At 45.2% G+C, this 22921-nt stretch overlaps 1 protein-coding gene across 3 annotated transcripts in view; it reads left to right on the forward strand.

Moving 5' to 3' along the window:
* Positions 1-22921, forward strand: part of LOC106832843 (interleukin-10 receptor subunit beta) — an 86696-nt gene extending 63775 nt beyond the window's left edge. The window contains exons 1-7 of one of the 3 annotated variants that reach the window (XM_014843746.3): positions 2-202; positions 1463-1586; positions 5882-6039; positions 8215-8381; positions 12109-12256; positions 18493-18650; positions 22190-22921. In XM_014843746.3, the coding sequence (XP_014699232.1) occupies positions 154-202; positions 1463-1586; positions 5882-6039; positions 8215-8381; positions 12109-12256; positions 18493-18650; positions 22190-22528 (1143 nt within the window). In that variant the 5' untranslated portion in view covers positions 2-153 and the 3' untranslated portion in view covers positions 22529-22921. Of the gene's footprint in view, position 1; positions 203-1462; positions 1587-5881; positions 6040-8214; positions 8382-12108; positions 12257-15181; positions 15672-18492; positions 18651-22189 lie in introns of those variants that run through there. The other 2 variants (XM_070488797.1, XM_070488796.1) reach the window with 2 other exon arrangements.

A 22921-nucleotide genomic window follows, 5' to 3' on the forward strand; every position in this document is an offset into this window, starting at 1 on the left:
GCGGGGCCGCAGGGGGCGGGGCCCCGGATCGCCCCGCCACACGCAGGTTCCCGGAACTGGCTGCGGGAGGGCCGGGCTGGCGCTCTCCGGCTCGGGCACCGGGGCTTGGGCCCGGCGGCCCCCGGAGTGCCTTCCTGGGCTCCCGGCGCGGGCATGGCACGGAGCCTCTGGAGCTGGCTGGGCGGCTGCCTCCTGGTGTCAGGTGAGGGGTCTGCGGGGAGGGGGCGCCGGGCGATCTCCGGGGCGCGGGCTCGTCCGCGCGCCTCCCCAGGCCCGACTGCCGGCCCAGGGACCCCGACCCACCTTGGCGCCGCGTCCGGCCCCGGGGTGCGCTTGGGAACCGGGAGGCCCGGCGAGGTGCGCTTGGCTACGACGCGCGGCCGCGATGGCCCCAAGGGGGACCCCCGAGTGGACCCCATAGGCTCACTGATCGGGTCTCCAGGACCTCCCATTCAGCCCTCAGCACCCCAGGATCTGAATTCTGCTCCTCAACTCCGCAGCTGTGTGGATTCTGAGCTCTAAATCCTGTGAAACCTCTTCTGGACTCCTCTAAATTGCCTGCCCAGGTTCAAACAACACAACGGACCCGTCCTTCCTTGCTGATGAACTCATCCCTGGCCTTCCAGGGTACCACACTCGCCGGGTTTCCTCCTACCTCTCACGCTGTTTCTACTTGGGGTCCTCAGGCTCTCCCAGATATCTATATAGATCCTGCCGGAGCCCGCTTTTCTTCTTCCCCTACAGTTTCCCTGTGGGGGAGAGCAGGAGAACCCTGGCACTAAATATCAGCTATACACCAGTGGCTCTCAACTGTAAAACTCTGTTGGCACTAGTTGGGTGATGGGCCGGTGGTGGTTTATTATACTCTCCCTACTGTTGTGTATGTTTGACATTTTCTATTTAAAAGTTTAAAAATGATTTGTATCTCTAGCTCAGATCTGCCCTCTGGGCTCCAGGCTCATTCTTCCAGCTGTCTCTGACATTCCTAATTGAATATTCTCCCTCATCTCAGATCCCATGCAAATTCTGAAATGGAACTCTTGATTTCCCTGCCCCCAGCCCCGATCAGGGCATCAGATGCTTAAGCCAGGAATGGATATTAACTTCTGCTTCTCCACACCCAGATATTGGGAAATCTAGAGCTTATACCTCTGGAAATAGAGCTAAAATCCACTTACCCAGCCCCTCACACCTTTCTACCACCACCCAAATCCACGTCTCCCTCATCCATCCCCACTTCCCTCTTGCTCTCTGCCCCACCACCCCTCCCAGCAATTTCTTCCTGTGGCTCTTCAAATAAAACCCAGCCTCCTCAGCACAGTTACCACGTGTCTGCCTCTCACCCACATGCCCATTTAAAGACCTAGAGCGTTAGGGGAGACCTGAGTGTAGTGTATGGTCATTTGTTTGGGCATCCCCTTTGAGGAAAAAAGTTGCAAACGTTTTCCCTTTATTTTCACAGCATTAGGAATGGTGCCACCTCCTGAAAACGTCAGAATGAATTCAGTTAATTTCAGGAACATTCTACAGTGGGAGTCACCTGCTTTTCCCAAAGGAGATCTGACTTTCACAGCTCAGTTCCAAAGGTGGGTGTAGGCAAGGAAGAACAATTCCTCTACCCTCCAGGTCCTTCTGGCTGGTCTAAGAAATAAATTGACATCAGACAGAGTAACAGGAGAAAATCAAACAAAGTTTAATAATATGTATACATTGGAGAAACCTAAGAAAACTCAGTAACTCACCAAAAAAGCTGAGGCTGCCACCTTAAATACCATCTTCTGATAAAGACAAAGGAGGGTGTTGCGGGTAGGAGTTTGGGACTTCGAAGGGGAGGAAGGCAATTCACGTAGGGGTGAAAAAGTAAATGTTTGATAAATAAATGTTTGCTGGGCCATCTCCAGACCATGTGACCTGAGAGAGAGAACTTTGATAAGAATGGGCTTATGGGCCTCCCAGTTTATTATACCCAGAGTTATCTATGGTGATGGCCTGTCCTGGGGACAGGCCTTCTCTCTTGAATTCATTTAAGCAGTTAGGGGGAAGGTCAAAGTTTCCTTCAGAATCTTTTGTCCTCAAAAATAATTAAGCCAAAGAGACGCATTTTGGGCTGGCCAATTCTGATCTCCTGTATGGGTCTGAGGCACTTAGCAGGAAGGTAGCAGAGGATCATGGCCCTGGGCTGGGCCACAGGAGAGAGGCTGACTGCTGTCACTCACGTGACCACAACAGCTCATGGGGAGCATCCGTCCTGGGTTTTTTCTTTCTGTCCAGGAAATTCTTGTGAAAGCTCTGTTCTCTGGAAACAGACAAGTAAAATCCTTTTTATTTTTTCTTGGTGTGATGAGTCATGGTTCAGTGATCACAGGGCCACTGGTACATGCAGTTCATCATGTGGGCGTGGATGTTATCAGCTGCAGTGGTAGCCTACTGCAATGTGATCATATCATGTTTGTCACAATAGATGTTTTTTAAGAGAAAAATGCCACTGATAACATCTCCAGTTATTCGAGTAATATTGCTAGAAATCAACAATGTTTAGTTGGAAGCTATGCAAGAAAATTGATGTATGCAAAGCAGTGAGGAAGACCCTTGCTGTCTTACCACCCACTCCCTCCAATAGATTGTGACTGCATGCTCCAGGGCTGTGGGGTGCAGATAATTTGCATAGTGCGTTCTCAGTGACTTCATGGCTACGTCCTGAAATTGAAAGTAAGGCTGCTACTGGCTGTTAAAAGCTCTGTTCTCTGAAAACAGCAGAGGCTCATGAAGGGTGAGTGTCACCCAAGACGGCTGGCTCAGTGGTGCTTCATCCCCCTGCCCTGCCTCTCAGTTTTTCCCTGTGCCAGCCCTCCTTTGGCAGCCTGCTGTCATACAGCACAGGCTGGACTTCAGGAGACCCACCTTTGTGCCGGGTGCCAACAGCTGCAGGAGGCCAAAGGCTGATGAGCCAACACACCTGCTTCCAATGTGACTCAGAAACATACAAAGATGGACAACTCCTTCAGTGGGGCGGGACCAAATGTGAGTCCAAGATCCCATTAATCCCATACTCCTTCTCATCCAGCTTTCATTTTACAAACATATCCAAGGCCTGCTAAGTGGGAGAAGAAGTAGAAGGATGAATAAGATGGTCCTTGTTTACATTTTTTTTAACTTTTTAGTTCAAAGTAATTCCAAGCTAACAGAACATTTCAAAATTTCAAGTATAGTACAAAGAACTTCCAAACAGCCCACATCCAGATTCACCAGTTTTTCAAGTTCGCCGTATTTTCTCTCTCCATCTCTCGCATACATAATGCCTTTGCCCCTTAATATTTCCTTGTGTATTTCATAAGAGCAAGGATAATCTTTTGCATTCCCTCAGTACAGCTATCAAGATTCGCAGCTTTAACATTGATAAAATACTTTCATCTAACCTATGGTCCACAGTCCAGTTTTGTCAGTTTTCCCAAGGACTTAAGCAGAGTCATTCTGCGACTTATTTTTTTCCTGCGGTAGATTTTCCAGCACTGATTGGTTTTATCATGTCATCTCTGTGTTTTCTCCACTCAATCTTGATAGCTCTAGAGATTTCACTGTGAAAAATTAACTTCCCTCTCCGTCTGCCTCGCTCCCCATCATTTATTTCTCGGTTGTTCTGTGTTTTGCTTCTTGGCCTTTGGAGTAGGGGTGTTCGTCTTTTAGATGAGAGTTCCAGTGACTCCCCCATAACTGAGAGTCAATGGCTGGGTTCCAGTCTCCTCAGCATGGAAGTGCACACCAAGCATGCCTGTGCTGAGTGTGTCCTTGGGGAAGAAATTTGGTGCTGAAATATCTGACTGCTTTTCTATGGCTCTGTAAAAGGTTTGTTTAGAATTTAGCCTGAGCGGTTGCATAGCACAAACTCTGTTATATGTGTGCGTTGGGTAGGGGTGGCCAGAGGAGGGGCACTTGAGAGGATGTATTAGTGACTTTAACATGGAACTGTCTGAAACAATTAGGTAAACGTGGGGAATGGGTCATATTACCTATTTACTGGGAAGAAAAATATTTTAAAATATCATAAAAACAACCTAATGAAAGAGAAGTTGTTGCAAAACAACTTTTGAAATACTCTGTGCTCCAGCCAAGTGATGCGTTGGTTTAAATGAAGGAAATGACCCTATGTGAGACAGCCCCCTTAATGAAACGACCCCTGGATTTTCCAAATGATGGGATGTGAGGCAGCCATGAAGAAATGATTGATGGAGAAATGTTTGTGGTATATTAAGTGAAAAAGAGGCAGATTGTAAAATAGTATGAACCTAATTATCGCTACCTAATAGGAGCACAACGGGGTGTGGTATGGTGCCTGAGACCGTGGGCTCTAAAGTCAAACTTGAGTTCCATTGGGCAAGTTTCTTAGTCCCTCCATGTCTGTGCCTCAACTGTAAAATAGGAGTGATTTCAGTTCTGCCCACCTGGGGTTGTGAAAATTCAATGAGATCATACTGATAAGACACTTAGCGCCCTGCCTGATGCCTTAAGTGCTTGACCAGTGTTGGCTGTTATTATTTTTATCAGCATCACCATCATTGTCATCTCTAAGAGCAGCTAAATTGGCTTTGGCACCAAGACCAGAAGGAATACTGAGGAACCAGTCAGAGAAAATCTTAACTTTTTGCAAGACAAGAGCTTGGGTTTCCTTAAGTCTGGTGGAGCTTATTACACCTCCTTAGGCTGTTGTAAGGTTAAGTTACAGCACCTGGTAGGTAATTCCAACCATCCCTTTGCTTCTTCCATTTTATGTTTCTGCCACCCTCCCTTCAATGTTTGGTGTCAGGGCTAGAGATCTGAGATCAACAAATTGTTTTATACTTTTTCCAGAATAATTAAACAGTTGTCACCTACAGGATATTATTTGAAATCATTGTAAGATACTTATTTTGGCTAATCTGTGTATATCGATATTTCACAAACTGTGCCCCACTGCTTTCAGAAATACATAGTCAAGAAAGGAATCTTTCTTGGTCAAATATGTAGAATACTCAACTCCTTTTTGGAGGGGCACCTGTTCATTAGGATGTGAAAGTCTCTGAGAAGTTCTTTCGTAAAGACAGACACCAATTTATGTTTCATCCAGTTTTTACCCAAAATTGTTTGACCACGGGATGGATTATTTTTGAAACTGATACTGAACCTCTTAATCTCAAATTCCTGTGCCCAATGTACAATAAGCCAGGCACTGAGACACCAGTGCTTGGAGATGGAAAAAAGTGTATTCCAACTGGCCTAAACGAGAAGGCAGGAGGACAGGTTCTCTCAAATCTGCCTTAACAAAAGAAGAAATCATGGAGTTTTGTAGAGCTAAAGGGCTTGGGAGGAGAAACTTCAGAGAAACAAAGGGGAAATCAGCATTTCTTTCATTCCAGATAAACCCTTGGGCAATCAAATTTAGCCCTTGGGCAGTCAGACTTCTGGTCATCACCAGCAGCTGGGAGCTGGTTATCTGCTGATCATAACTTCCTTGGAGGCATTCTTTTTCATCTGCAAAATAAGCTCATAAATCCTTGCGACCCTGAGTCACCCCTCGGATTAAACAAGATTAACTTCCTTTCATCTGTGTCTGTGTTGGGAATAAAGTCAAAGGGTAATCATGTTCTTATTAAATATATACAGTAACCCTCAGGTACCGGCTTCAAACATCTTATGATATCTCAAGGCTCATTGAGGTTTTACGGAGCACAGTTTGGAAAATGCTCATATAATTGATGCATACTATTCATCAAAACTGATTATTAAGTATTTGCTTTATTTTTCTCTCATTATCTTCCATTATCCTTTGCTAGCAGGGGGACTAAAGCCCTGGTCAGCCTCAGAGAGACTGGAGTTAGAACTCTCATGATTCTTTCTGATTTTGTAGTTATAGGAAATTTGAAGATATATGCACAAGTACCACCTTGATGGAATGTGATTTCTCAAGTATTTCCAAATATGGTTACCATACCTTGCGAGTCAGGGCTGAATTTGAGGACGAGCGTTCAGACTGGGTAAACATCACCTTCTGTCCTGTGGATGACAGTAAGCCTCTTTGTTTCCCATTTCATTGTAATGTCATCATCTTGCATGGTTGATTTCCCATTGGTTGGCTCATCGACAAGAAATCTTTGAGTGCTCACAAAGGGGGTGGCCCTGCACAAGAAGCTTAGGGAAGATAATAAAGAGGGCTGTGGCTTTTAAGAACTTCATGGGAGAGACAAGAAAGGATAAGCATAAAGTCAATAAAATAAGTAAATATACGTGTAATAACTTTAACGCCTTGAGGATGAGAATGAGTTGGGGCCAGTGCTGTTAATGAGAAGAACTGAAAAGATTAATGTTGCAAATTTTCTGGGAGCAAGTCAGTTTGGAATTATGACTTAAAGAAATGTGACATGATAGGCAGAAGAATAAAGGTTATTCTAGACAGATGTGGAGAGAGGAAGACCAGACGCAGATAGCCAGCTTGTCCGGAATGAAGGATAGAGACATGGATGCAGCTGAGGGCAGATGGATTGAGTCAGGCTGACTGGTAAACATCAAAAAGAGTATTCCCAAGTTAGATCTGGAGGGTCATGGGAACCCACCAGAGGTCATGAGATGAACTCAATTAGAGTATCAGGAATGGAAAACTAATTAAACCACCATATAGCAATTGAGAGAATAAAAGGATAAGGGGTTATAAGAACTCAAGTGCAGCCTTCCAAGGAGTAGATGGAGAGAAGCGTTAGGAGGATTGTTAATGTAGGGAGGGGTCTGTATTCCATTCCTGCTCTGGACCCCCATGGCTCCCACAAGTTCACCCTCCCTGGTAGGAAATGTGGCTAGGATGCCCTTCTGCCCTTTCCCGATTCTGTCCCAGGCTCAGGCAAAGAACTCTTATTTCTGAAGTCAGAAATTATCAGTTACATTATCTTTCCTAAAGGTATCTTTATATAAACTAAGGCAAAATGAACATTAAAATGTACAAACAGCTTAACAATAAACAAGTTTCCAAAACATAGTATAGGTCTCTGCTCTTATAATTGCTAACTGATTTACCAGGTCCTGACTGGTTCCAAATTTTAGGGCCCATCTGTGGAAGTTCCCTTTAGAAACTGACACACAATAGATAGGCAGCTTGCCCAAAGGTCACACAGGTAATGAGTGGCCGATCAATGAGTCAGACCCAGGCTCCTGCTTCTGCACTCTTAGCAATGACTACCCTACACTGGATATTTGCCTCTTGAAGTTTATGATAGGAATGTCCTTCAAGATGTCATGTGGAACCTATTTATGCTTGCTTTGGGAAAATATCTAATTAAGTTTTCTTATCTGATTTTCAGCTACTAGCAGGTTAGAAACAGGGCAGAATGCCAGAAGCAGGCCCATTAGCAGCCCCAAAAAAGTAACAACAGCCAGAGAAGAATACAGGCTATAACTCAAACAGCCTGCTTATCCAGAGCCATCTATTATTCATTCTACGATTATTTTTGAGCACCTATGTGCCAGGTACATTCTTAGTACTAAAGCTACAGCAGTGAATGAGACAAAATCCATCCCCTCAGGGCATGCATTCTAATAGGAAGACAGATAATAAACAAATAGACACATATTATATGACAGATAGTGACTATGGCTCTCAAGAAAATAAAGCGAGGTGCTGGAGCAGGAAGTGTTGGGAGCTGCTCTTTAGATAGGGTGTAAGAGACAATTTCTCTGAGGAGGTGATGTTTGAACCGAGACCCAAACAAAGTGAAAGGGCCAGCCATGTGACTATCTATAAAAGAGCGTTCAGAAGACAACAGCTTCAGAAGACTTTGTTGGAAAAGATATATGGTTAATTATATACGTTAAACACTAAAAATAATAGAAATACCATGTTTAACTTCCAACCCAGCAAAGGAAATAGAGAAAATTCAACCCAAATGAAAGAAAAAAAATGCAGTCTTTACAGGAAAAACAAAATCATGTAGTTGGAATAATTCCAAATATATCAGAAATCACATTGAATATAAATGGACTAAACCTGATTAATAAAGGCAAAGGTTATCAGATTTTCTTTAAGAAATAAAACCCAGCTACCCTCCTTAGCCACATCGATCAACATCATAGCGATGGTATATCAAAGAGCAGAGCACTTCTGTACCAAGTGATCTACACAGTTATGAAAAATAAATGTTGACGTTTCTAAAAATGTGATTTTTGATTGTCATTTTGCTTTGTTCTCTTACTTAGCCGTTATTGGACCTCCTGGAATGCAAGTAGAAGCACTTGCTAATTCTTTACATCTGCGTTTCTTAGCCCCCAAAATTGAGAATGAACCTGAAACATGGACCATGAAGAACATTTATAACTCATGGGCTTATAATGTGCAATATTGGAAAAACGGCTCTGATGAAAAGGTAAGCTCGGCAAATTGTATGCATTTGAGATGTAAGCTCCCTGTTCTTTGCTCAGTGTTGGTCTGAGTCCCTGACAATGGAGAGAGGAGGCCAGGAGGTCATCCAGTCAGGGTCTTGCAAGGTGGCAGCACCTTTCCGTCCAGAGGGTCCAAGGCCTGGTCCTCTGAGCACCGGAAGTTCCCGATCTGAAGGATGACCAGTATCTCTGGCACGCACTTCCCAGACGCCACCAGAAATTCGTAGAGACTTCCAAGGTTGCTAGTGCAGTGACAGCAGGCTTTTTTCTCCCTGAAGGGAAGTTCCAGGAGAAGACAGAGCTGACTCAGCAGTTGGCTGGGGGAACTGGGAGTCTGCGTAATCAGATGGTCAGCTGAATGACTACCGTTTCATGTCACGAACCCTTGCTCCCCACGCACACCACAGAATGGTCAAGTCCATGGTCAGGGCAGCCCCACCTCTGGATGCTGGATGAACAGGATCACATTTTACTTTCTGACCCCACTTTTCCCCATTGCTCTCCTCCTCTTCACAGGATAGTTCCCTTAAAAACATGGGCTGGGAGTGGAAAGGCCTGGTTGGAATGTGGCCCTTGTCACTGACTCTGGTCATGCTCTTAACCTCAGCTTCCTTATGTCTGCAAAATGAGCAGAATAACCCACTTCATTAATAAACTGGAGATAATAACCTGCTTCATAGGATTGCTGTGGAATTTAATGACATGAAAAAAATAAATTTGTCCCATTGCCTGAACAACGTATATGGTCGATATGTGAGGTTCCCTTCCCCTTATGTAGACATCTTAAGGCCATTTTCATTTATCCTTGGTCAAGCTTTATTCTTATACTTAGTGCTTTTGAGCTGAATGCCATCTCTGGTCCTAAACTGACTTACATGTATGTTATGTAAATTAAGTTACATATATGTTATCTTTTCTACGTTAAATGTTGATTTTATCACCTAATTCTCAAGAGTTTGGGAGGAAAGGGTCCCCTATATGTATTGCCTTAGGAGTGATGTAATTAAATTTATATGTGCATACTGTGTAGCCCAAAAAATCTCAAGTTAATTTTTCCCACCCAAAAAATGCTCCATTAAAAATGATGAGGGCTATCTGCCTTCTTCACAGAATAGATTATTTTGCTTATAGTCAAGACCCCAGGAAATGTGCACCTAGAAAACAATACAGAAAAATGAGTTTCATTGTCACTTATCACATGCAGGTGTCTCTGCTAAGCTCTGGGATGCAAAGATAAGACAGGATTGGCCCTCTGAAGGACATAGCAGCGTGCTTGAAATAAGGATGGGATTCTGTAGTTACCATGCCTGAGTGCCTGTTGCACTGGGCATGAAGCATAAAACCCACTTTATATTTAGCTTCTTGTCTAGAATGCGCCCACAGCACAGATATGTGGTTACCCATTTGTTCACGCTGTTGTATGCAAGCCTTTGATGTGACATGCAGAGAGTGTTGGAAAGGCTGCCGGCGCCCCAGTTCCTCCCGCACTGGTGCCGACAGTGTCACCATTTCCAGTTTCTGTGTGTTGTAAACTGAATGTGTATGTCTTCTCTGCAAATTCGTGTGTTGAAACCTAATCCCCAGTGTGATGGTATTAGGAGGTGGGGCCTTTGGGAGGTCATTAGGTTGTCAAAGTGGGGCCCTCATAAATGGGTTAGTGCCCTTGTAAAAGGGACCCCAAAGAGCTCTCTCAGCCCCTCTACCATGTGAGGACGCAAAAGACAGCAGCTCTGAACCAGGAAGCGGTCCTCACCAGGCTCCAAATCTGCCAGTGCCTTGAACTTGGACTTCTCAGCCTCCAGGACTGTGAGGCGTAAATGTTGTTTGTAAGCCACTCAGTCTGTGGTGTTCTGTTACAGCAGCCCAGAGGAATAAGACGATAAGCTTCCCTTTGAGAATGCACATGTTTCTGAGAGGCGCCGTGTTAGGTCCCTAAACTAAGAGCATAGAAGACTTTTGGAAATTCTATTTCTTCCTGATGGGAGGAAGTGAGAAGATAAACCCAGAAGTTGCCCAGAAGTGAAAGGCTAGAAAAAGCAATCCAAGGGACGTAAGCAGGTCCCCTCACATCTGTGCTGCCTTCTTCCCTGCCTGCCACTTATGGGCCAGCCTCTGAGTTCAGTCTTTGAAAAAATAGCGTTGTAAGGTTTTCGAGGTATTGGATTTCTAAAAATGAAAGCCAGGACTTTTTGTGTTTATTTCTTTCTTTCGAGGAAGATTGTCCCTGAGCTAACGTCTGTTGCCAATCTTCCTCTTTTTTTTTCTCCCCAAAGCCCCAGTACATAGTTGTATATTCTAGTTCTAGGTCATTCTAGTTCTTCTATGTGGGATGCCGCCTCAGCATGGCTTGATGAGTGGTGTGTAGGTCTGTGCCCAGGATCCGAACCAGCAAACCCTGGGTCACCAAAGGGGAGCGTGCAAACTTAACCATTACACCACCAGGTCGGCCCCTGTTATTATTGTTAATCATTAGAAGCTATACTGTACTTTTTATGTATTCAATTGGTATAATCCAATTCTTGCCCTCAATGAGCTTAGCTTCTCATTGAGAGAAGATGTCAATAAACCCAACCCCAAATGAAAAATAACTAATTACTAAAGTAAAAAAGAGTCTGTGTCCACTTTATATTGAAGTTCCTATTCGTGTAACAAATTTTACATAGGACCCTTCCATAAGGAAATTATAACCACGGTGGAAATACAGGTAATATATAGTCTTTTAATTTCCTTTATTTTGCCTGAAACTATTTTGGTTTCTCAAATTCAGGAATATGTCATCCATTATGATATGTTCGAATTAAACTAGGCTGAGTCAGAGCTGCCTGCACCAGAGACAGGCTGTAGCATGTGCCCTCGAGGTGAGGTGGGGCCTCTTGGGGAGCACAGCCCAGGTGCACCAGCAGAGAAGTGATTCCGAGGAGAACCCAGCAGCCAGAGTCAGAAACATGATTTGACTTAGAAAGAAAACCATCTTGAGTCTTCCTGGTGTATTAGTTTGTTAGGGCTGCCGTAACAAAGCACCGCAAACTGGGCAGCTCAAACAACAGAAATGTATTATCTCAAGGTTCTGGAGGCTGGAAGTCTGAGATCAGGGTGTCAGCAGGGTGATTCCTTCTGAGGACTGTGAAGAAGGACCTGTTCCATGCCGCTCCCTGAGGTTCTGGTGGTTTCCTGGTAATCTTTGGTCCCTTAGGTAGTAGAAGCGTCACCCCGATCTCTGCCTTCATCCTCAGATGGCGTTGTGTGTGTGTCAGTGTCCAGATTTCCTCTTCTTATAAGGACACCAGTCATGTTGGATTAGGGTCTGCCCTAATGACCTCATTTTAACTTGATTGTCTCTATAAAGACCCTATATCCACCTATGTCACTTTCTAAGGTACTAGGAGTTAGGATTTCAGCATATGAATTTCGGGCAGACACAGTTCAACCCATACAACTGGTTTATCTTTTAAAAAAGGGAGGTGGGATGGTTTGCATGTCATTTAAACTAGAGAATTCAGGGTATGAGAGGGTTTATCAGGATCACGGTCAGTCCTTGCCCCATCCCTGAGAATGGTATCAGGGTCCCCCGAAATGAACTGGGAGGAGCACCTGCTTCCTTCATCTTCCTATTTTGAGCCTGAAGTAAATATTATAACTATTAAATTGGGGCGGGGGGAGATGGTGTCCCTTCACTCTGAGCCTTGTTCTTATTTTTGTCTTTGTTACTAGTATCCGATTACTTGTCAATATGACTTTGAAGTTCTCAGAAATCTTGAGCCGTGGACAACTTACTGTATTCAAGTTCGAGGGTTTCTTCCTGAGCGGAACAAAACCGGGGAATGGAGTGAGCCTATCTGTGAGCAAACAACTATTGATGGTGAGTCTTGAGATGCACCCCCGGTGATTCTGCCCCCTCTGGGCTTTTTAAACAGCTGTATGGACTCCCAATGGGTGTTCGAGTTGGAAGCCTCCTTAGACATCGTATCCAGCTCAAACTCCAACCTGGTTCAGCCCTGGTTGAAGGACTTCATGCTGGGAAGGAGACCACCACCTTCTGAGCCAGTTTCTTCGCTCTTAGTCCCAAGGGATTGGTGGACACAGCTTCTGTCCACGGTGCTGAAGTCTCCCTCGGTGCGCCCACCTCCACTGCACTCATTCTGTCCTCTCAGGCTCCCCAAAGCAAGTCTCGTCAGTCCTCCTAAGACCACCCAGCAAGGTCGAGCCCTGTCACACCCCTCAGAAGCCTTTCCTTCCCAGGCTGCACACCTCCAATTCCTTCATACACATGATGGGGAGAGTTTGGAAACTCTATCACTATCCTCAGCAAGCACTGCTTGTCTCAGGGTCCCTCGTGAAATACGGTGCCAGGACCTGAACAGAGTCCCTCACATGTGACGTGGAGCTCAGTGTCTAGCAGAGTGCCTCCACACTTGGTGTTTCTTAAAAAAAGACAAAGTGAAAGAAAAAGAGAAGGAGGAAAAGAGAGAGAGGGAAGGGTACCAGTTGCCCTAGACACTGAGATGATTTACATACAGACGCATTGCAGTTGCATACAACGTGATAAAAACTTGTGGCCTAGATGTCTGCGTGCAAATGACAGGACTTTTTATTATTTTTATTTTTTGTTTAATTTTTTTTATTTAATTTTTTTGTTGAGGTAACATCGGTTTATATCACTATTTACGTTTCAGGTGTATATCATTATATTCCAACTTCTATATAGACTACATCATGTTCACTACCAAAAGTCTAGTTGCCATCTGTCACCATACACATGTGCCCCTTTACCCCTGCCCACTTCCCCTCTGGTAACCACCAATCTATTCTCTGTGTCTGTGTGTTGCTTGTTGTTGTTGTTCTTATCTTCTACATCTGAGTGAAATCATGTGGTACTTGCCTTTCTCCATCTGACTCACTTTGCTTATCGTAAAACCCTCAAGGTCCATCCATGTTATCACAAATGGCAAGATTTCATCTTTTTTGTGGCTGAGTAGTATTCCGTTGTGTATATATATATATATATATACATACCACGTCTGCTTTATCCAATCATCTGTTGATGGGCACTTAGGTTGTTTCCAAGTCTTGGCTGTTGTGAATAATGCTGCAGTGCACATAAGGGTGCATCTATCTTTTCAAATTAGTGTTTTTATCTTCTTTAATAGCCATTCTGACGGGCTCACGTGAGGTGATATCTCATTGTGGTTTTGATTTGCATTCCCCTGGTAATCAGTGATGTTGAACATCTTTTCATGCGCCTCGTGGCCACAGGCCTTTTTATTGTTTAAAGATGTTATCGTGAGGCTCAGCCAGCTCAGACCACAGAAGGATGAATCCGTGCGGGCCCACTCCTGGCCATTTTCAGGCCCTCCTGGGAGCAAGGCACTGATCCGGGGTTACAAAAATACAAAGGAGATTAAGAAAGAATTCCCTCCAGAAAGAGCACAGAGCTTTTCTTCTTCTGCGTCACTGTGCATTTCTGAGAAAATTGCGATGCCGCCTTGATTCTTCATTGCAGCTGATCACGTTCTTCTTGAATGTTGGTTTTTGTCATTGAACGTATTTCTCACCCAGTTTTGCTTGGTCTCGTCTACTGACTTGCAAGGAAGAGCTTCAGGATCCTCACCAGTTGCCATTTAAACTGTTGCTGTGTTCTAGGACACACCTTCCTCCAGACTGCCTAGCTTCTTGCTTTTTGGTCACCAATCCATGTGAACATAGTGGATATAGGCTCCTTGGTTTTGTGGTCCACAAAGTCATTGTGAAAGACTTTGGCAAATATCAGCTGAAATCAATACCCAGTGCCAAGTGCAGCGTTGCCCCAACTGTGTTCCCTGAGTGTTTATGGAAATGTCTCAAGGGAAGAGCCCTGTAGTCAGGTGTGCTTGGAAATGGTGGCGCACCGTATTTCCCTCTCAAAAAGTGGCCCTGTATATTAGCATTTTTAGCCTATTTGATCTTTCAACACCTTTTTTGAGAATTAGCATTCCAAGAAATGCAGCTCGGGAAAAACCAGCCCATAATATGCCATAATTTACCAACAAGTAACCGTATCCAAAAAAGGAAAGGCAGCCACTTTGAGCTAGTTTCTGCTTGGTGCCCTAATGTTATTATTTTTAGTTATCATTCTTACTTTTTTTTATAGGTCTATAATTAGCCACTTAATTATCCATTCTGGAATATTTGTATTTTTTCTGGAGATCAGCATCAGTAAACATCAAGCTTCCTGGCCTGTAGTTTCCTGAGTCTTGTTTTATTTTATTTTTTTTCCCTTCTTTTGTAAATGCACAAATTATTTGCCAGAATTCAGCCTTCTTTCACCTCTCTCAGGTGTGTGGTCTTTCCGGGGCCATCCAGAGCTGTTCTGCAATTGTATTAGCTTCCTTCAGACTGCAGAGCCCCATTGAGGATGAGAGTCTTTCCATCTCTAGGGAATTCCCTGTCGCTCTCCTCCCTTTTTCTGCGGCCTCAGCTCAGGGCCTTGCCTCCACAGGCCCCAGTTCAGTGGCTGAGTGGCCTGCCTGTGTTAGTCCTTCCGTGCTCTGAGCTGGCTGAGCCTGTCAACAGTGCCTTTAAATAACAAGAAAGCCTACTTCTTCTGTGCCTCCAGTTATTTTCTGGGCCATAGGTTGTTTTCACAGACTCTCTTGATGTTTTTCCTCATTTTGGTCCTCTTTTGAGTCATTTGTATTTGAATCAGAATTCCATATCTTGGGAACCCCCCATTCTGCTTGCATCACTAGAATCTCCGATCTTGGAGTCATCCCTCTTTCCTCTAAGCATCTTCCTTCTGCCTTCCCAGGGCCTTGAGTACGTGTCCTGATCACCTGGTGCCCCTGCCCTCGCCGCTGTGAACTGCAACAGAACGTGTGAGGTGGGGCAAGTCCTGAACTGCCCCATGCCTCAGCCACCTTGTCTGCAAAATGGGGGAATAAAATGGTGCGACCGCCCATGGGGGTTGGGAGGACTCAGAACAGAGACCAACAGAGTGAGCCCTTAAAACATGTTACATATTTTTACTGTTATTATTAATGACATTATTAAAATCACATTGTTAAATATTCCCAAACATTTATGTCATGAAACATGGCATGAGGTGTACAATTTGACCAAAAAGAAAAATATTTCGAATATTGGCTGTAAATGATCATCCATTAACTGACAAAATCCACACATTTTATAAAAGGAAAGGAAAAGTCTAACCCATTGAAAACCTGCTTCTGTCAAACATCATTTTAGGTTTGTTTAAACATAGTTATCTCATTTAAGCCTCACAACACGTTTTCAATGAGAGCATTGTAAGGATCTCCTTCCCTTTTACAGACTGGAAAATGAAGGTTCAGAGAGGTGAAGTAACTTGCCAAACGTTGCTCAGCTAGTAAATGACGGGGATGAAATGGAACACAGGCCCATCTAAGCCCAGGTTGTCTTTCCTGTAATTTACTACCTACAGATGTATTCCGTAGGTAAACAAAGGCTTGATTTCCCTGAGGATAAAACAGAGAAAGATTGTCTGCCAGACAACGTGGTCAGATGGAACTGAAACAAGTTAGAGAGTTTTACCCAGAGGGTATTGGTTGATAGATTCTCCCACAATTCACAGCCTGTGTAAAGCAGTGTCCTCTCTCCTTCCTCGGGGTGAGCCACAAAAGTGTCCTTTGAATTTTGTCACCATCAACCAAGTGTGCCTGAGGAATGTCCTTGTCTAAGATGCTAAGACGTCCTGGCTGGAGACACAAGGACACCCAGATGTTGCCTTCCAGGGGGTCATCACAATGTCATCCACAGTGCCAGGGTGGGGCCCAGCAATCAGTGTTTAATCAGCATTCAATGAGAGATTCTGATCGTGACACTGAGAGAGCTCCTGAAATACTCAATGGAACCACAGATGGATGAGTGGGATCCCGGAACGTCCTTCCGAGCTGGGAAGTCAGATCCCCATCTGACCTCCTGTTATTAGCTGGGATACAGCCTGGGGGCCACTCCCCACAGCTCACTTGCCACATGACCCTGATTCACCAAGAAAACACGTCTGAGTCGAACGTGACTCAAGTGTGGGTTAGGCAACACCTCCCCTTGATTCTAGTGTCCACACAAACGACCAAGAGCCATTCTGTACATAAGAGAGAGAAGGTGAGTTTTGCTTGAGCCGGGGTGAGGATTATAACCCTGGAAGGCCGTCTCCACAAAGGGAGAAAGTGTTCTGGAGAAGCGTGGTTCCCAGTACAGTCTCAGACCTTTTGAGAACAAAGAAGAGACATTAAACATGCCCAGGATACATAATCATCAAGCTTTCTAAGAGATATGCATTTGCAAATTAGCAGATCAATGTGACCCTGATGTCCAGGAAAGGGAACTTATCTTCAGGAGTACTGATGCAGGCTTACGGATCCTGGCCTCCTAGAAGGGGAAGGATGCCCTCTTATCTTAGAAGAGTACATTCTTTTACTTTGAGATAATGTTTAATGCACTCTTTACATTAATGGGTAAAGCAGATGTACCACCTTATATGCGATAGGCCATATGTCAGGCTTCTTTACGTCAAGCCGAATCAGTTTTAAACCAGCATAGCTACCCCCATATACCTCAATATGTGGAAATAAATGAAACGAAAATTCACAGGGGAACTGGGATGAGGAGTTGCTCTGAACTCAGCAAGGGGACAAGCTGGAAAGATTTTGAAGTCACTGCTAGCGTGAATTGCAAAACGAGAGGACCAAGGGGGAAAGGGTAGGCTCGCCTAGCCTCTTGCCCCTTAGAAATGCCATATCCATTCATCAGCTATTTAGGGAGCATCTGAGCCCCACCCTGTGGTGAGCGCTGCGAGGGCCCAGCAGGTGACGGCCGTTGATGTCACTCCAGGACCATTTGCTGTTCCAGGGTTCTCTGATCTGCTCTCTCTAAGTAGGAATTGACATTTCCCCCCCAGATAGTCCCCTTCAAACAACTTGCTCTTACAGGACAGGGTTTGTTCTCTTGGCCTCTTGCAGCACCAAACGCTTTGGGTTTTGATCAGGAGGGTGGGGCTGGTTGCCAGGGGTTGGTCACAGGGAGGTTAGGTGGCCAGAGCAGCTGGGGAAGAGGCCTGGTGCCGAACCAGGGAGTTAGGACTGCCAATGACCAGGGCAATGTTCTGGATGTCAAAGATAAGGACAGACATTAGTTAGAGCACTCAAAACAGATTTTATTCGGTGATGACTGCAGGAGGGGCAAGAGCTGACTGGGCATTTTAAAGGAAGAATGGGGGGGGGAAGGGAGCGGAGTCAGGGAAGTGAAAAATTGCAAAAGCGAAGGAGAGGGCTAGTCAGTGTCAGTGCAGTTTGGCCATCTGTGTCCAATGCTAACTGATGTTTGTCAAGTTAGGCTTCTGCCCTCCCACAGAGGCTGGGAGACAGGCCACCTCTTCCTGATGATTCTGTTTTAAAGGAATGGCTTTCAGGTCCTTGAGAAAGAGGCTGCTGGCTTGTAGGAGAAGCATATACGTCCCAAAGGGACAGAGGAAGGATTTACGATCATAAAATTGTTATAGTAAGTGCTCTAAGAAAGGAAGGTCAGATATTAGCAGAACAAATGCTAATTCTTTTGGCAGCCTTGGGTTTTTCCAGGCTGGTGCTGGGCGGTCCCAGCAGTGCGGCCTCAGGCTGGCGTTTGGGCCAGTGTCTAGTGCAGGGGTTTGGATGGGGTCGTCCGTGCCAAGGGCTCTTGCAGTTCTCAGTAGAAGGCGCTGCCGTGCTTGTGTTCAAGTCGGGCTCTGGGACCCAGGGGCATCCTGTTTTCTGCTTTAAGACAAAAGACGTTTATCCAGAACGGGAACACTCATTGCTACCTTGCAAGTAGATAAAGTATATTGGAGTTCTTGCTTATTACTCTTTTTGAGAATATTAGCAGTCATGCCAGTAAGCAAACCAGAAGAAGACAGGAGAGGGATGAAACTGGTTGGAAGTCTCTGGATCCTCGAGCAGCCGCTGTATATCCTCCCACCTTCCCGAGATGAGCATATGGGCCCTGTTCTCAGGGATTGCCATGGGATTGTGATGGTGAAAATAGCGTTAAAGGTCACTGTGACCAGGTCTGTACATGACAAGAGCATAACACAGCCCGTTGTCCTTGCAGAAACACCCTCCTCGTGGATCATCGCTGTCATCCTCGCAGCCTCGGTTTGTGCGGCCTTCCTGCTGCTCCTGGGCTGCATCGCCTTGGTGTGGTGCATTTACGTGAAGACCAAGTACGCCTTCTCCCCGGGGAACGTGCTCCCTCAGCACCTGAAAGAGGTAGGCGGTAGGCTGGAGCCAGAGGTAGATGAGAAAACCCTGACTGGAAGGGCTTTCCTGTACGTCGGGAGTGCCCAAGTCAGCACAGCATCCTTTCCTGGAGAATGGCACACGTGTTGCCTCCTGGTCCATCCCCCGATGCCCATTTCAGGGAAGTCTGTGGTCACAGAGCAGCTCTGAAGAAGGAGGCAGAGGTTTGTTCTGGAAGGTCTTCCTGCAACCTGGATGTTCCTTCTCTGACCTTCCCTGCCTAACACCCATGGGGTCAGGGAGCAAAGGTGAGATTCCAGGACAGGAAGAGAAAAAGCAGAGCTCAGAGTGGAGAAGGTGAGAAAGAGAAAACCCTGGCAGAGAAAATGGGAGGAGAGCCAGGCACGTTTTCAGTTTGGGTGTATCTGAGAGTGACTGAATGATGGGATGTGTATCCCAGACTTTAGGAAAGCTCTTTTCAAAAGCTTTAGAAAGAAGAAAGGGTCTACCTGGACAGAGACTGTATGATGGAAGAGGCCCTAAAGAAATGAAATTCTGGATATACACTAACGCTTAAAGTTGAAAATATGCATGGGCTGGCCCCATGGCCTAGTGGTTAAGTTCGGCACATTCCACTTCATGAGCCTGGGTTTGGTTCCCAGGCATGGACCTACACCGTTTGTCACTGGCCATGCTGTGGCTGCGACCCACATACAAAATAGAGGAAGATGGGTGTAGATGTTAGCTCAGGGCGAATCTTCCTCAAGCAGAAAGAAGAAGATTGGCAACAGATGTTAGCTCAGGGCAAATCTTCCTCAGCCAAAAGAAAAAGAAAATATGCCAAGCCCAGCCTAAAAAGAACCTATCTTTGGTCTCATTCCCCAGGAAACACACTCTGCGATGGAGATTTGCTTTCAGAAGGCTCAATGGGGAGTACCCTTGGGAATAATACCTCTCAGGGAGTGAGGGCAGCAGGATGGAGGAGAGAGAGGGTTGAGCTGTGGTACAGTCACCACAAAGGGCTCAGCCAGTCCAAGTCTGGAGCCAGGGGAGCATTGGAGAAACCACATTTGCAGCAGGAAGAACAAGGAGGGGGGGCCCTTTGCACCGGGTGGGTGTTTTGTAAATGAAGAGCCAAGAGGAAGCAAAATTATTCACCTGCTAGTTTTGCTTCTGGCTTCGCCATCAAATAGAGGGGTCAGACAGGAAAAGACAGAGGGGACGAACATGCTGCCAAGCAAACCAAAGCTGGAGACAAGCGTCATCCCATCCAGAGGGGCTATTTGGAGTGAGCGCCCGCCTCCAAGGCTGGAAGACTTTGCAGACTTGACTCTGGAGCCTACCCCTGGAACTACAAGGAGTGGGGGTGCTGGAGAAGGCCTGGAGGAGTGAGGACGAGGGAAATGCCAGGGAACTACGCAGCAAATCAGGGTCCTCAGATCACCAGATTCTCCAGTTTGACTCATAATGTAGAGAATTTGTTAACCATGGCCCAGAGAATAATTCTGAGTTTAGGGACATTTGCTGGGGATGCAGACTTAGTTGAAAAAGCAATAGGGAGATTTATCCAATACAGACAGACTGAGCCAGCTCGCCAGTTTCTGTGCGTGCCTCCAGCCAGGAGACCAGCCTGCTGTTTGCTTTCTTGAGATTTAGCACATTTTCCTTTGTTCTTCTCTCCTTTTCCCGTTTTCCAGGAAAAGCAAGGGTAGCTTCCAATCTGTTCTTAGCAATCCACTGGATCTGAGGATTTGGGGAGGTTCTCACCCCTTCCAGCTTCCTCTCTTGCCCAACAGAGATCTGGACATAATTCTTCTTACCCCTCCCCCTCCCTTCCATCTGCTGGTCAAGGCTGAGGCAGGTGGGGGTCAGTAACTGGGGGGGGGAGGGGGTCCTGCAAGTTCACACTGGTAGGCAGTGCACCCAAGGGCTTGGTTAAGTCACATCAAAGGGCTTGAGTGTGGAGATTACATTAAGAGAGGAGCAGACTGATCGATTACAGGTGCAACTAGGAGTAAATAGTTGGAGGGGAGAAGTTAAAAATGCAAACCTTTAAAGAATGTTTCTCCATCTCAACCTGAAGATTAAGAGTATGGACCTATGAAGATGAAAAATGGGGACCATGAAATCAGATATTCCAGGAAAGATAGATGGGCATCTTCATTGTTCAAACAGTTGGTGAGACAAGAATGATTAGGCTATGGTTCCTGTGCATGGCTAGCCCCGTCTACTGGGACACACAAACTGTGAGGAGTCAGTGTCCATCAAATGTGCTGGATAAAAACATAGCACAAGCTACATATGTTTTCCATTTGCTAGTAGCCACATTATTTTAAAAAGTAAAAAGGAACAGATGAAATTAATATTAACAACATATTTTATGTAACCTAATATATCCAAAATATCATTTCAACATGTAATCAATATTTTTAAAAATTGTTGAAACATTTACATTTTTTGTACAGTCTTCAGAATCCCGTATGTATTTCACACTTAGAGCCCACATTGATTTGGACAAACCACATTTCAAGGGGTCAGTAGCCACATGTGGCTCATGGCTACCCTACTGGACAGTACAGGGCTGAGGGCTGAAACTGAGGGACACACAGGATGCTGGGGAGCACCAACGAGGGCCCCCTGACCTATCCTGAGGACACAGGAGAGGTTCTGCTTGTTCCAAGACACATTTATCCTGGGCCTGTGACATCCCAGCTTCCTAGAGGAAATGATGCCCAGGCTGTGTCAGCCCCACAGCATCGTGATCGTCCTAAAAATCTCCCTCTGTGTTTACAAGAGGAACTGTCAGAGGGCAACCTGTGATCATTTAGCAAATGAGGTGCAGATTTGATGTCAAATTTTTTTTAATTGTGTTAAAATATTCATAACATAACATTTACCATCTTAACCATCTTTAAGTATACAGCTCAGCGGTATTAAGTACATTCCCATTGTTGTGCAGCCATCACCACCATCCATGCACAGAGCTCTTCTCGTCTTCTAAGACAGAAACTCTGTACCCACTAAACAATAACTCCCCATTCTCCTCCCTCCAGCCCCTGGCAACCACCGTTCTACTTTCTGTCTGTGAATTTGACTACTCTGGGTCCATGATACAAGTGGAATCATACAGTATTTGTCCTTTTGTGTCTGGCTTATTTCACTTAGCATAAGGTTCATCCGTGTTGTAGCACATATCAGGATTTCATGACTTTTTAAAGCTGAGTAATATTCCATTGTATGGACATACCACATTTTGTTTATCCATTCGTCTGTTGATTGACACATGGGCTGCCTCCACCTTTGGCTGTTGTGAACAATGCTGCTCTGAATGTGGGTGTACAATATCTCTTTGAGACCCTGCTTTCAGTTCTTTTGGGCGTTCACCCAGAAGTGGAATTGCTGGGTCATATGGTAATTCTATTTTTAATTTTTTGAGGAACTGTCAGAGTGTCATGGTCACGTGTTTTAAAACAACATTTTCCAGAAAGGAGTTCTGTATAAAATCGTTGTAAGCCCAGAAAAAGAAATGGGAACATTTTTTATTAATTTTCTTTTTTTTTCTCCTACAGTTTTTGGGCCACCCACATCACAACAAGCTTCTGTTCTTCTCTTTCCCACTCTCTGATGAGGATGAAGTTTTTGACAAACTGAGTATCATTACACAAGTCTCTGGAAACGGCAAGCTGAATTCAGGGGATGGCTGCAGCCTCGGGACCTGCTGTGGGCAGGGCTCCTTCGAGCTCGTCTCTGGGGAGGAAACACACTCACCTGGGTACAGCGACCCCCTGTTTCTCACATCTGCCTCGGACGATGATCAGAGCAACAAACAAGGGCCGAGGCCACCTGGGCAAACCCCAACTCTAGAACTCTCAGACGCTGCGACAGCGTCCGAACAGGCAAAGAGCTAGATTTCAAAGGCTCGCTTGGCAAAAATACTCCATCTTGGCACCTTGCTCTTTTAGAAAGGCCTTAATGATTGAAAAAATTACTTGGCCCCTGAGAGTATAATTTTCAGCCCCTGAAGCTTGCTAATATAAAGAACAACTTTTAATTATGAGGAATAAAAACTGAGATGCTGTAAAATCCTGTCAGACCACCGATAGACTGATCCGAAAGACAGTGTCAGCTCAGAAGGGGTCAGCGGACACTGTACGGAGCGTGGGTGTTTGGATTCTCAGGGAAACTCCGACTGATTTATTTTTCTACCTGTGTATGTCTTATATAGTGCTGGTGCTCTATAGTTTTGTTCTCTATTTAATCTGTATGTATTAACGATAACACGTTTGTATAGTTGTCACATA

This window comes from Equus asinus, chromosome 18 (genome assembly GCF_041296235.1).
Source record: "Equus asinus isolate D_3611 breed Donkey chromosome 18, EquAss-T2T_v2, whole genome shotgun sequence".
Taxonomy (NCBI): Eukaryota; Metazoa; Chordata; class Mammalia; order Perissodactyla; family Equidae; genus Equus; species Equus asinus.